Below are 14,313 nucleotides of genomic sequence, written 5' to 3'. Positions count from 1 at the left end.
CAGGAGAGAGATCACTTGATCATTACCTGTTAGGGTCACTCCCTCTGGGGCACCTGGCATTGGCCACTGTCAGTAGACAGGTTTCAGAGTAGCAGCTGTGTTAGTCTGTATTCACAAAAAGACAAGGAGTACTTGTGGCACCTTAGAGACTAACAAATTTATTTGAGCATAAGCTTTCATGAGCTACAGGTCACTTCATCGGATGCATTTGGTGGAAAATACAGTGGGGAGATTTATATACACACACAGAGAACATGAAACAATGGGTTTTATCATACACACTGTAAGGAGAGTGATCACTTAAGATGAGCCATCACCAGCAGCAGGGGTGGGAAGGAGGAAAACCTTTCATGGTGACAAGCAAGGTAGGCCATTTCCAATGCTGGAAAGCTGTGAGGCCAAAAAAAAAAAGCCTATTACCTTCAGCGTTTCAGATAGGACATCATAAAGTCATTTGGGACCACAGTGTGGTCTCTGTAAACAGAAGGCTTACCAGGCCAAATGTGAAAAGAAATGTTTTTTAGAACTCGGAAATGTGAAACTTTCCATTTTGATTTCATATACTTGTGGGAAGTGAAAATAAACTGAAAAATTAAATTAAAAGTACTGGCTAAATTTAAACATAGGTGAGACAAATCTTATTTCAATAAAATCATTAATTTAACAGCTAAATACACTGCTACATGTAATATTGGATTCTTACACCCTATTGATTTAGTGGCTTAAATAAGAGCTTGCAGTTTAAAAATTCTTAAGCCCCTTAAAGAGAGAAAGAAACCCACCGTTTAAACTTGGACATTTCACAAAGAATTGTTCTGGATTGTTTCAGGGTTACATGGCACTTATGAAAGAAGATGGTGTACCTGATGACATGAAGGGGAAAGACAAGATTGTATTTGGCAACATTCACCAGATTTACGACTGGCACAGAGAGTATGTATGTTTTTTATTTAAGAATTATCTGTTACTGGTAGAAAATAATTTTATAACATACTGAATGTACACAGGGGAAAAAACCTATGGCAATAAAAGTGTTTCAAAGGTTTAAAAACAAGTAACAAGAAATTAAGAGCAGCTGGTCCAACACTTTTACAGTTAAAATTAATTTCTAAGTTGAGATGATTCCTATAGTTATTTGTATGGAGACTATTCAAAATAAATATGTAAACACATCAAGCATTTGGACTGATCTGTCTTGTATAGATAACATTTAACGTGACTATTTAGTTGATCCTATTAGGGAAAAGAAAAAATCCTGTGTCTTACGCAGTAACATGTGCGGTACTTACCTATTATTCTGACAGTGAGAGGCTATGCTACAAATGATCAAAAACAGTTTTTATTCTCAAATTTCAGTGGTAGTATAGTTATGAGCACATCAAGGAATGTGCAGAATGAGAAGAAGAGAAATTTGAATCCCCATAGCAAACAAAAGGATTGCAATGATGAGTCACTATGTTGCTTCTTTTTGTTCTTTACTTAAAAATGCCTCTTGCTTTGAAGTCCTGCAATATATTCTTTATATAGGCTTCAGTTGCAGATAGGACATGCACTAAATCAAGGATCCCAGCTGTGAAGAGAGGGTGGATACAAAGAATGCAGCCACCATTTTCTTTTAACATTATCTGTTGCCATATAATGGGGTACAAGCTAAATGATTTCTTCTTTGTTCAGCTTCTTTTTAGGAGAATTGGAGAAGTGCCTTGAAGATCCAGAAAAACTGGGATCCCTCTTTGTTAAGCATGTGAGTACAAACACCCTCTTTCAAGCAGGTAGTGCCAATTGCTGGTATTACTGTGACTGACCTTATTATATAAAGGATTTATCAGTGGAGCAGCACAGGTGAAAAGTCAGTAGAATAAAATAACACAGGGTAAGAGGCAGAGACAGAATTAGGTGAACAGGGAGTCTAATTTTTGTTTGCAATGCCTTGTGAAGAAAATTGTTAATATGGTACCTGTCTCTCAACTCAATCTCAGCTCCTCTTTTAAGAGGCTGTAGTTTCATGAGACCAGATGAAAAAAAAATCCTCTCAAATTCAAATGCAATACTTACAGAGTAATAAAAACTCTATATAGAAAAGATCTGTTTGGCACTGGAAGAACTGAGTGACCTATGCAGGATTGGTTTTCTAGCTCTCTATCCAGTCTAACATCATATGTCTCCTTTTACCACTTTACCTTGGAAGAAAAAGGTACAAGTTTAAAAGCCAGGAATTCTAATTCTGAGCTTTCCTCTGCAGCATTAGACAAGTCACTCACCGTTTTTTCCTTCCCGCCTAGCTGTAAAATGGAAATTAAAATAGTGCACTACACTTGGATACCACGGTAATCAGCACCTTAAAAGTAATTATGATAAATAATATCTCAAATGCTAATTTTGTGAAATACTTTGAAATTCAAAATATTATATACAACCCAGTTGCCTGTTTTTCCATTATTTTATTATTCTCGGTGTCTGAATGTCAGGTGTGTTTGTGTAGTACCATGCTCAGATCTATAACTTCTGCATGTACAGTTACATTTTTGGGTCAGAGGTATCCTGTTTTCAAGTAATTGTAACTCTTAGACAGATACTTCAAACTATTTGAGGGTTTTTCTTTTCTGGCTAATTTCTTAATTTGTTATATTTGAAGTATACCTGCTTATTTGCTCTTGATACAGAATTTATTGTACCAAAAGGCAGAATGATCCTTTTAAGGTAGAAGTATACATTTAGATATATGTGCTTTTTTATTATACTCCATTTCAGCCTGTCACTTTTTTTCTGACTGTAGTACATGATCTTTGTGTCTCTGTTTATTCTTCCTAGGAGAGAAGGTTGCACATGTACATAGTTTACTGCCAAAACAAACCAAAGTCTGAGCACATTGTCTCAGAGTACATTGATACATTTTTTGAGGTAAGTCTCAGAGAGTAACATACATTTTCAGGGTGGAAGTTGGGTTCCATTCCAAATTATGAGCGTTCTTCTTTGCTTTTGAATTTTGTTGCTCTTTAAAAGAGAGAGTAGCACCACCACCTTCAGAAGGGGGCTGCTGATATTCAAATTTGAGATAAATTCAGTGATACCAAATGAACGAGCTTCACTCTTGGTAGGCCAAGGGAGGTGTTGTTAATGTATTATACTTATTATTAAACAGTAATTCAGACAGAGAGGTGGATTACAATATGGATGCAAATGACAACATTTGATTTTGCTATACAGTACTTTAGAGACTCATTAGAAACTCGGATGCTGTAAACAAAACATAAGGTGTTAAGACAAAACCTTTAGCTTAATGTTTTGTCTCACAAGTTTGTCATAGTAGCCTATGTTCAGATCTCCTGCCAGTTCTACAGATCAACGCTGAGGGCCTTAAATAAAGGCAGAAAAGTTGACAATAGCAAAGATAAGTAAACTAAAAAGCAGATATTATGAACTATGAAGGTAATTTCTGTTCATTTCATAATTAGGGATAAAACCTACTTGAGACACTGATTCTGTACTCGTGATTCTGACAAAAACACTCGAAGTCTGTGGGGAATGTTTTATGAATAAGCTAAGAATAAAATCCATTCCACCCCACAGGAGTATTTGAGCTCTAGCTGAGTGGAATGAGGAGCTGTTGAGGAAGTAAAATCCGCCTTTCATTGCCAGGCTGTGGGAGTTGTTTGAGGTTGCTGGTCCCCTTGAGGGCTGCTGGTCCCTTCGAGGGTTGCTATTCCAGATGGTGGGTTGGAATAGCAGTTGCAGTAATTGCACAGATATTGATGACGGATCTATGGAGAGGTTGTTTTGAAGCCTCATCCCTGGTTTATTCCTTTGTGGCCACCAACACAGGATTATGTGGCCTGGGATGGAAATCCTTTCTGCAGCACATAGGACAGGGGTGGGCAAACTTTTTGGCCCAAGGGCCACATCGGGAAATAGAAATTGTATGAGGGGCCATGAATGTTCACAAAATTGTCGTTGGGGGTGGGGCTGGGGATGAGGAGTTTGGGGTGTAGGAGGGTGCTCTGGGCTTGGGCCGAGGGGTTTGGAAGACAGGAGGGGGATCAGAGCTGGGGCAGGGGTGTGGGAAGGGGTGCAGGTTCCGGCTGGGAGTGCGGGCTCTGGGGTGGGTTGGGGATGAGAGGTTTGGCGTGCAGGAGGGTGCTCTGGATTGGGATCGAAGGGTTTGGAGAGTGGGAGGAGGATCAGGGCTGGGGCAGGTGATGCAGGCTCTGAGTGGCACTTACCTCAAGTGGCTCCCAGAAGCAGTGGCATGTCCCTTCTCCAGCTTCTATGTGGAGACACAGGTAAGCAGCTCTGCACGCTGCCCGATCCACAGGCACCGCCCCTGCAGCTCACATTGGATCGCATAGGAACCTGAGTGGGGCATGCAGCGGCTTCCAGGAGCCACATGGTGCGGCCCCCAACCCAGCGCCCCAGCTGGAGTGGGACTGAGCCGCACGATGCGGCCCTGACCCAGCGCCCCCGCCAGAGCGGGACCGAGCCACGTGGTGCAGCTTGCAGGCTGGATCCAGCCCACAAGCCGTAGTTTGCCTACCCGTGACATAGGAGGTGCAAAGGAACTTGTGTGAATGCTCTGCCAGCAGCTTCCTTCCCACATTGTCACAGCTTCTCTGCCCATAGCATCATACTAGCTTTCCCAATGAGACCATCTTAAGGTCTCAATCCTACAAATGCTTGAAGCATGTGAGCATTACCATTGAATTCATGTGCATAAGCTTTTGCGGATTTGGATCCAAAGTAAGGACTGAAGAACTGGGCCCCAGGGTTATAAGAAAAGCTTTGAAAAGGCAGAATTTGGAATACTTTGGGAATAAAGATGATACAAATAAAACATGGAATATCACAAGAAAATGAGAATTTGAAGCACAACTTCAAGATTAAATGTATTTCTGCTCTTCTGCCTTAGCTCCATGACAGTAAAAGTACTGGTCTATATCCAAGTAAAACCAGTAAAATTTAAAGCTAACGCTCTTCATTTTAAAACTTTTAGGACTTGAAGCAGCGCCTGGGCCACAGACTTCAGCTCACAGACTTGCTAATAAAACCAGTGCAGAGAATTATGAAATACCAATTGTTACTCAAGGTGAGGTGATGCTGGGTACCCTTTCATTGTAACCACCTTTACTAAAGAAGAACTGAAAAATCTTATTACTCTTGGCTTTGTTTTTTGGGTAGTAGAATTGTAAAAGGTGAAGGGGCCTCTTTGTACTCGATATAAGCCAGAAATTTGAATATTGTATTTCAGTTTGTTTCCTAACTTGGGTTCACATTGTTCTCGGAATCCCAGTAAACAGGTTGGACCAAATTCTGATACTGTTTAAGCCAGTTTAAATCCACATTAACTATTCAGTATAGTGGAAGGGCTTAGGATTTGCACTAATGTAACTGAAGGCAAAATTGTTTGATTTTCCTCTGATTTTTTCTTTAATTAATTTTATTATTTTATTATTTATTAATTTTATAATCCCTTTAACACCTATTGTCTGAGTGTTTGGCAAAATGTATTTTTGACCCTTTCTACCAAGGGGGATTGATGACTCAGTAAAAGTTCTTGAATTATCTGAAATTAGATGTGAAACTTAGCACTAAAAACCTACCTAACGCATGTCAGAAAGAGGCTTTGAATATTTTTATTATTTTCTTAAGAGCATCTTTTGGAATGTGTAATTCTCACACAGATAGGAGCCAGTTTGGACTTGAGATAATTTTCCCTTTTCCCTTACAGGACTTCCTCAAATACTCTAAAAAAGCTAACCTCGACACAACAGAACTAGAGGTACTTTTGGCATTTTCTTTATTGACTTGAATACTTGTGCTCCACACTTCTTTTACTTCCAGTGCAGTGCTTGTGAACAAGTCGAGTTATATGAAACTACTGTTCTGTTTCAGCTCTAATTGTCCTGCTGATTAAATACACTGAACTATATTGTAAAGCTCCTGCCATCACACACACAATCCTCCACTGGAGAGTTAAATTTTGATTTTCTCTCCTTGGCTTTAACAGAGAGCTGTAGAGGTCATGTGCATAGTACCGAAACGGTGCAACGACATGATGAATGTTGGCCGCCTGCAAGGATTTGATGTAAGTTGGTTTTCTTTCTTAAAGTGGTGCATACATTTCTGTTCTCCTTATGACATATTTCCAGATGAATTTATATTGTATCTCAGATGGCTATGCATTTCTCACTGTCTGTGACACAAAGTTTTGCTCCTAATTATTTGTGTTAATCCAAAATGGGAAAGGAGAATCTTAACGTGAGCCCTGCCCAAGAGTAGGCCAGCCTGGTACATCGTTTGACCAACCTCAAAAATATGACCTGTCTTGTTTCTCACATTGCTTGACTCCTATATGAGTAAAATTGACCCTTGGGAACTACCAGTGTGGGAAATGTTTTCATTATGACATCATCATTTTGAAATATCTTCTTGCAAGAAGTTAGTCAATTGCATAGAAATTATTTTAAAGGGATTTTGAGTGAGTGAGTGCCTCTCTCTCTCTCTCATATCAATCAGTGAACATACATAAAAACTACTCTGAATACTAAAAAACCCTTGTAATGAGGTTTTATTTCTTGGAGAGATTCAGAAAAATAACTGATGAATTAAATGAATTTGTTTCTGCTTCTGTTTTTTAGGGTAAAATTGTAGCCCAGGGTAAACTCCTGCTGCAGGACACATTCCTGGTTACAGACCAGGACACAGGACTTCTGCCACGTTGCAAAGAAAGGCGGGTCTTCCTGTTTGAGCAGATTGTCATATTCAGTGAGCCACTAGATAAAAAGAAAGGTTTCTCCATGCCGGGATTCTTGTTTAAAAACAGTATCAAGGTAACTGTTGTCTGTGAGCATAATAGGGTTTGTACAGGGGGGTACCAAGGTAATCATTTTCTGGTAATGGCCTACCAACTCATGAACCTATGTCTTTACCAGTAAACCTAGAAGAATAGTAGCATTAAGCTCAATACTAAAAACACATGCAAACAATTCTGTGCTCAGCTGTGCCAACACATTAAATTCTTTTCATGCTGGCTTTCTGATCTCTTCTGCCTTAAATACAGTAATATAAATGTTCTCATTGTAACTTAGATATACCCTACACTAAGGGGCTGTGTCTCAACTCTGTGTTCACATCTTATCACAGATATTCCCCAAGAAATCTCAGCCCAAACCAAATGCAAATACTTGCCAACAGTACTGAAAACTTGACTAGAACATCTGTCAGATCACATGACTCGACTTTCACAGGCTAATCCCTTAAACATTTTAGCCCTGCCATTAAGCAGTAGAGTGCTGCACAGTTATGTTGGATATTCCCAGAAGTAATCTGACTGGGGGCTTCTGAGCAATAGGGTAAATTGGTATATGCATGGATTGATCTGGATGACTGTACTGAGCTCTGGATGCAAGCTACGCTTCATAGTCCTGCTCTGACTTGGCAGCTTGTACTTGTTTGGAAATAGTTGCTTTCTTATAGTGGAATCTTTATAGACTACAGATTAAAGTACAAAACTACTGTAGTATTTTAAATAAAAGGAAGGAGTGAGCAGAGGACTCTACCAAGGGGAATTTCACTGTGCTACCCTGGAATGGATCACTTCTGTCTGACCTTGAGTCATAGTTTCTGAAATGCAAGATGCTATTAATGACTGAGTGAAATCTTAAGTGATGTGACAAGGATGACAAGTATCGATCATTAATCCTTAGTTTCATTTAATAATTTATTTTACGGTAATCCTGACTACATTAAATAATCATTATCTTAAATGTTTTGAAGACTTTAGAAGCTCAGAACTCCTGCCTAGAGCTGTTGGTGGTATCTTTGCAGTACAATAGATACAATAAATTCTCTTTCATTAAGGTGAGTTGTCTTTGCCTGGAGGAAAACGTGGACAGTGATCCATGTAAATTTGCACTAACATCAAGAACAGGGGATGTCATGGAGACCTTTGTTTTGCATTCTGCCAGTCCAGGCGTACGTCAATTGTGGATCCATGAAATCAACCAAATTCTGGAAAACCAGCGTAATTTTTTGAATGGTAAATCATTTGTTGTAATCTTTCTGCCCCAGGCTCTGTACTGGATGCCCCAGCTATTTGCTCTCCTTCATATTTTATCTGACCTAGTTCAAGTAATACTCCAAAAGATTTCTTTCTTCTGGGGAGGCAGGCCTTTCAGCTGGGGGGAAACATGCTCATTGTTTTCACTTCCCAACAAATGTTTGAACTTGTGTAGTAGCCTGTAATTGACTATTTCAAAGTGCTTTATAGGAAAGAATTAAAATTGACGTCCCTCTGATCTGAGAAAATATATCCGCTTTAAACAAATGGGAGTTTTTGGACGGCTAAACCAAAGTAACAGCCTAACATTACAGTATAAATGTATTTCAGTTGCATTACTTCATAGTTTGTTCAACAGCATTTAGTACTATAACATTTAGTGTCACTAGGAGAAAACTAGGAAAAGCTAGTAATTGCCACAGGTCTCAAAAGGGTCTTTTCACTGACCTTCACACTCATGTTTCTAGTTTTGAATCACTCATTCTTCCTCAGCATAGATTTTTTTTTTTCATTGTGAAAGAGCTGGTTTAAAAATCATGTAAAAAGACCTGTTGGAAACAGGATGTGGTGGTTAGAGCACAGGACTGGGAGCTGGGAGTTGTGGCAGGTATTTACAGCTCAGCCATTGACTTATGACCTAGGAGAAATTGCTTAACCTCTGCCGCAGCTTCCCCATCTGTTTTGGGAATATAATCTTACCCACCAACATACCTTGCAGGGATGTCATGAAGCATTAATGTCTGTAAAGCATTTTGAGGTCAGTGGATTAAAGGTGTTATGTAAGAATAAAGTTTGTTTTTGATCAAACTCTAAGGTTGCATTAAACGTATCCAGCTTTAACCTGCCCTCTTCTCACTCCCTCTGCTCCTTCCCCTGTATTTAAATTACAGCCTTGACATCACCAATTGAGTATCAGAAGAACCACAGTAGCGGTGGCGGTGGCAACAGCAACAGCAGTGGTCCCAGCAGCTGTAGCGGAATTACCAGCTCCAGCCGTAGCAGGCCCTCCCGGATCCCCCAGCCTGTCAGACACCATTCCCCAGTCCTGGTCTCCTCTGCAGCCTCCGCCCAAGCAGAGGCAGACAAGATGTCAGGTATGTCCATTCATAATCCCTCCCTGCCACCCCACAGCACATCCCTAGAGACTGGCCTCAGCCAGCCAGCCAGGCACCCTCCCATTGCAGAACTGGATGGTCCTGAGAGAGAAGCTGAGCAGATTCCCAAGATGAAAGTTATTGAGAGCCCCAGGAAGACAGCTGGAAATGTTTCTGGGTCAGCAGACGGAGCCCAGAAAGAATTGCGTGGGAGCTCGGAGGACAATCGCTCAAGGAGCAGCATAGGATCTCTGACGCTCGGGAAGCCAAGGCCAGGAGCCATCTCTCCAATGAACTCTCCTCTCTCAACGACTTTCCCTTCTCCTTTTGGCAAGGAAACCTTTCCACCCAGCAGTCCCCTGCAAAAGGGCTCCTTTTGGAGCTCCATCCCAGCATCCCCTGCCAGCCGTCCTGGCTCCTTCACTTTCCCTGGGGACAATGACTCCCTCCAGCGCCAGGTCCACCGCCACTCTTCACACAGCAAGGACACAGACCGCATGAGCACATGCTCCTCGACCAGCGAGCAGTCAGTTCACTCCACCCAAAGTAATGGGGTAAGAGCGGAGCATCTCTGTCCTGCGAGCTCTTCTAAAACCTTCCCATGCTCCCCTTCTGTGCGTTACCATTACTCTCCATACTAACTTCTGGCTCTCCAGTGCTGCACTGCTCTGAAATAATCAACTGTTCCAATATCTTCTCTACACAAACAAATAGAATATATATTCTATGTCTGTGTGTGTATGCATACAACAGACTTGTGATATGTATACAGACACAACACAACTGCTAACATTAGTTGTGACTTCCACCTCTGCTGAAACATAAATCACTAGTCTGATTCCTACTAACTTGCTCTCCTTGCTTTTTTGTCTCTAATCCGAAGGCAGATAATTAACATGCTGAATATGGCAATCACATGGCCTCTGTTTGTGCGCCACCAACAGCATTTTTAAAATTTCCAGTTGGCCGATTGTCTTGGGGCTTTTTTCCCCCACACACATCCATCCTTTTTTTGATTTTTCCTATATAGTTTTGACTTTGGTGAGGCATCAGTGTCACACTCCCTGGGCTGCTTTATTTTACTCCTTTCAGCCTTAATTGAACTGCAGCATTCTTTTCACTCATCCTCTTTAAATCCCATATCTGGTCAGTGAAGCTTCCAAGTATCAACTGAAAACACACAAACACACAACCAAAAAAAACTCTTATCACCGTCAGCCCCCCAAAAGTTAGAAAGTGGAAATATTCACTCCACACCTTTATTCCCCTTGTAAAAGAAACTGTGTTAGGGCATCTGGAGATTCAACCTTTTAGTCTGCACTTTTTTATGTGTGTGGGGAAAAAAGGGTTAACAGAATCCACATCCTGAACTGATGCCCACCAGGAAACGCAACATAATCATGGGGCATGTGCAAATTTAATGCACAACAAATGAATGTCACTCACTGTGAATGTGATAGGCATGTCACCATGCCTTTTACCAGCATTTGGTTTTCCCTCACTAAGTGTTGTATTCACAAGTGTTTGTTTTTTTCAGTACCTTTCACAGCTCCTACACAATACCAATTGCAAATCACCTAACCTGCAATACTTTTTTAAATGCATGTACTTCTTGGTAGAATTGTTTAACATACAGAGTTCTCTCGATGTTCTAGTTCTTACACTTACCTTTGTAATAGCCTTAGAGGAAAAAAATTGTGCTTTGCATGTATTCTTTTTTATTTGATCTGGTCTCCTTTCTAATTTTCATTTGGTTTGGCTTTGTCTTGCCTTTATCTTTTTCTTTAGTCTAGCAGAATGTTATGTTAATATGATATCTAGGGTAAATAGATGTCTTTTGAATAAATGAATAGAGCATTAATAAGATATTTTTATGTATACTAAAGCAATAAACACCAATTTCTTCTGTGATTCCCAAATAAGGCTTTAAATCAATTATTAAAATTCCATTTTTTGAATGGGGACATTCATGAAAACTTGAAAAGGAGGCCATAATTTCTGTGTTTGTTTCCTACAATAGCCAACACTATCTGAATATGACTTCTCCCTCACAACTCGCATTCTGTTTTAGCTTGATTATAGAGGTAGGTCATAATTTTACATTTATAACATCACTGTCTGTAGTCATACAAGGTGATGTCACAAATTTTAACTTAGTGACTTCACTCTGTGATCAACTAATTGGAGAAAATGAGCTGTGAAGGTTTATGTCCTTAAATTTGGTGTATTCATTTGTGGATGTGTGTTTGTACATATTTACACACATGTGTATATTGATGTAGTTAAATTATATGTGTAAAAATATACATACACATGCACTCATGTATGCATGTGTTTCTGCTTCATAACTGAAAAGGGGGCAACCCTGAAAAACACATGAAATGAACCTTCTAGTCTGGCTCTTGTAAAAGCTGTGAGAAACACCTATTCAAAACATAGAAGATTTCTACTTAGTAGGATTGTCAAGTATGTGGAAACAATTCTTGATTAAGCTTTTATGGTACATAATGCTTGAATTATGGGGGAACATAGGGAGGACGTGGTACTTTGCAGGTTTTCCCTTCTTGGGCTAGATTGCTGTACAGTTTCTCTGACAGTACTAACAGTTTGCAAGTAGTTCTGGTGGGATGATTCACATGATTGGAATGTTAAAATCAATTGTTGTAACATATTTAAGAAGGAACAAGCAGGCAAAAGGAGACTGGGAATAACACTCCGTCAAAAATGGCATTACCTGTTTCCGAGTAATAACTCTGATAACTCAAGAGAAAATGACCTTGAATGCTTATGGATCAATGTCCTATCACATAAAGCACAAGATGGGGTATTAGTTGGAACAGGATGGCCAGCTTCTTGTACATCTATATATAATGAATAGGGGAAAAAGTTGCATGATCATGGGGGATTTCAGTTTAAGTGACATATTCTCAGGGTGTCTTGCTGCCAGTATTAAAACATCCCTGGAATTTCTAAATATTATTACAATCTCCTTACTCAAAAAGTGTTGCATCCAACACAAGGGAATTCTATATTAGACCTCATCTTGACAGATAAAGAGGAACTGATCACAGAACTAAAAATTAGAGGTAACTTAGATACAAACTATCATGACTTGATCACATTTATAATGTGCAAACAGAATAAAGTCCAGATCACTGGTAAATGTGTACTTGATGCTTTAATAGGCCCAGCTTCACAAAGGTGAAAACAATTACAAGCCAAATCAGCTGGGAGGTAGAACTTAATCAGAAACGTGAATGATAATTGGGAATTGTTTAAGAACATGTAACTAGATTTCCAAAAAGCCACAATCAAGAAAGAAAGCCATATTGGTTAAAAAAAGGAAAAGAAAAACTACCTGGTACAGAATGGGAGTGAAGGCAGCTATAAAAAATTTTAAAATAATATATAGCAAATGGAAGAAAAGGGAAGTTGATAGTAATGAATATAAATCAGAAATTAGGAATTATAGAAGATTGATAAGGGAAGCAAAGGGACACAAGGAGAAATCTATGGCCAGCAGAGTTATGGATGATAACTAGATAATCTTGAGTAGGAGTAGAGAGATTATTTTACTTCTGTACTTGGCACGGATGCAGCCGCTGCTGGAAAACTGTCCAGTTCTGGTGCCCACAATTCAAAGATGTTGATAAATTGGAAAGGGTTTACAGAAGAGTCACAAAAGAATAGTTAGAGTCAGAAAACATGCCTGATAGTGGTGGACTCAAGGGACTCAATCTATTTTAGTTTAACAAAGAGAAGATTTGAGGGGGGACTTGATTACTGTCTGTATGTACCTTCATGGGGAACAAATATTTGACAATTGGCTCTTCAGTCTAGCAGAGAAAGGTATATACACAGTTGAGTGGCTGGAAGTTGAAGCTAAACAAATTCAGAACGGAATTAAGGCATACATTTTTAACAGTGAGGGAAGCTAACATTTGGAACAATTTATCAGGGTTGTGGTGGATTCTCAATCATGGACAATTTTTAAATTAAGATTGGATGTTTTTCTAAATGATGTGCTCTAGAAATTATTCTGAGAAAGTTCTGTGGCCTGTGTTCCATGGATGATCACAGTGGTCCCTTGTGGCCTTAGAATCTATTAATCTGACCATGCTGAAAATTTATGGATGCTCCCTACTGGGGCTGGGCATTTGTGCTCATACATTGACTAGCCTGGAAATTAGATGGATCTCCCTGCCTTTGTAGATATGATGGGCACATTCCTAGGCTGGCATAAAAATTTGAAGATGCTCCCTACTGGTATTAGGGGAGCTGCTAGCAGGATTTCTATGTGCTGACACTCCTTTCCTCTGGCTGGCTGGCTGTGCACACTCCCAGTCCAGGCAAGCAGTTTACAGATGCTCCCTCCTCAGACATGCTATTTACAGGGACCATTGACTCTCCCTACGGTGGGGGAGTCAAGCTGGGTTCTTTTTGTCTTGAACATTGTTAACTGTAATACAGAGACAGTTACCTGGAATTCAGTTAATTATCTTATTGGGGGTATGCAGCCCAAAATAAAATCCTGTTCCCTCACCCAAAGCTGTTTGCGCTTTGTCATGATGATAGGAGTGAAATGCAGTACATACTTACTTTAATCACCAGAGCAGTATTACAGGTAATACTAAGGTATTATAGTAGTGCCTAAATACGCCAGCTGTGCTAGGTACTGAGCCAACACATAATCACAGACAGTTGCTACCCCTAATAACTTGAATTCAAAATAGAGTAGACACACACAAAAGTGTTAAGAGAAACAGAAGCACTGAGAGATGTGGTGACTTGCTAACGGTCACACAGCTAGTAGATGGAAGAGCCAGTAATAGAACTCAAGTGTCCTGACTCCCAGCCCAGTGCACTGTGCATGGAACCATGCTGCCTGCAGTGATGACTCAGAATATACATCAGGAGCAGTTCTGTTGGATAAGAAGGTGCCATTCAAGCAGGCTTTACTCTTCTGACCACAACCACATAGTAAACACTGGGCCAAACTATCATTTACACTTGTGTAAATCTGAAGAAACTTGACACTGATATAACTCAGCAGATTGTGGCCCATTTTCTTTTCATTTGCACTTACAGGTGATAATGATTATCAGATAGGCGTGGCATAATAATAATAATGGGGAGACAGTTGAATTCTTGCCTTCTCTACTGAGA

General features: G+C 39.9%; 1 protein-coding gene across 1 annotated transcript in view; it reads left to right on the top strand.

The window, feature by feature from the left end:
• Positions 1-14,313, top strand: part of TRIO (trio Rho guanine nucleotide exchange factor) — a 404,237-nt gene that overhangs the window by 365,166 nt on the left and 24,758 nt on the right. Inside the window, 9 exon segments of the mRNA XM_038392902.2 lie at positions 830-933; positions 1,675-1,744; positions 2,812-2,901; positions 4,988-5,080; positions 5,723-5,773; positions 6,002-6,079; positions 6,633-6,824; positions 7,855-8,032; positions 8,944-9,701. Of these exon segments, the coding sequence (XP_038248830.1) occupies positions 830-933; positions 1,675-1,744; positions 2,812-2,901; positions 4,988-5,080; positions 5,723-5,773; positions 6,002-6,079; positions 6,633-6,824; positions 7,855-8,032; positions 8,944-9,701 (1,614 nt within the window).

This window comes from Dermochelys coriacea, chromosome 2, assembly GCF_009764565.3.
Source record: "Dermochelys coriacea isolate rDerCor1 chromosome 2, rDerCor1.pri.v4, whole genome shotgun sequence".
In the NCBI taxonomy this organism is placed as follows: Eukaryota; Metazoa; Chordata; order Testudines; family Dermochelyidae; genus Dermochelys; species Dermochelys coriacea.
The sequence above is the reverse complement of the archived record's forward strand: the minus strand, read 5'-3'. Positions and strand labels throughout refer to the sequence as shown.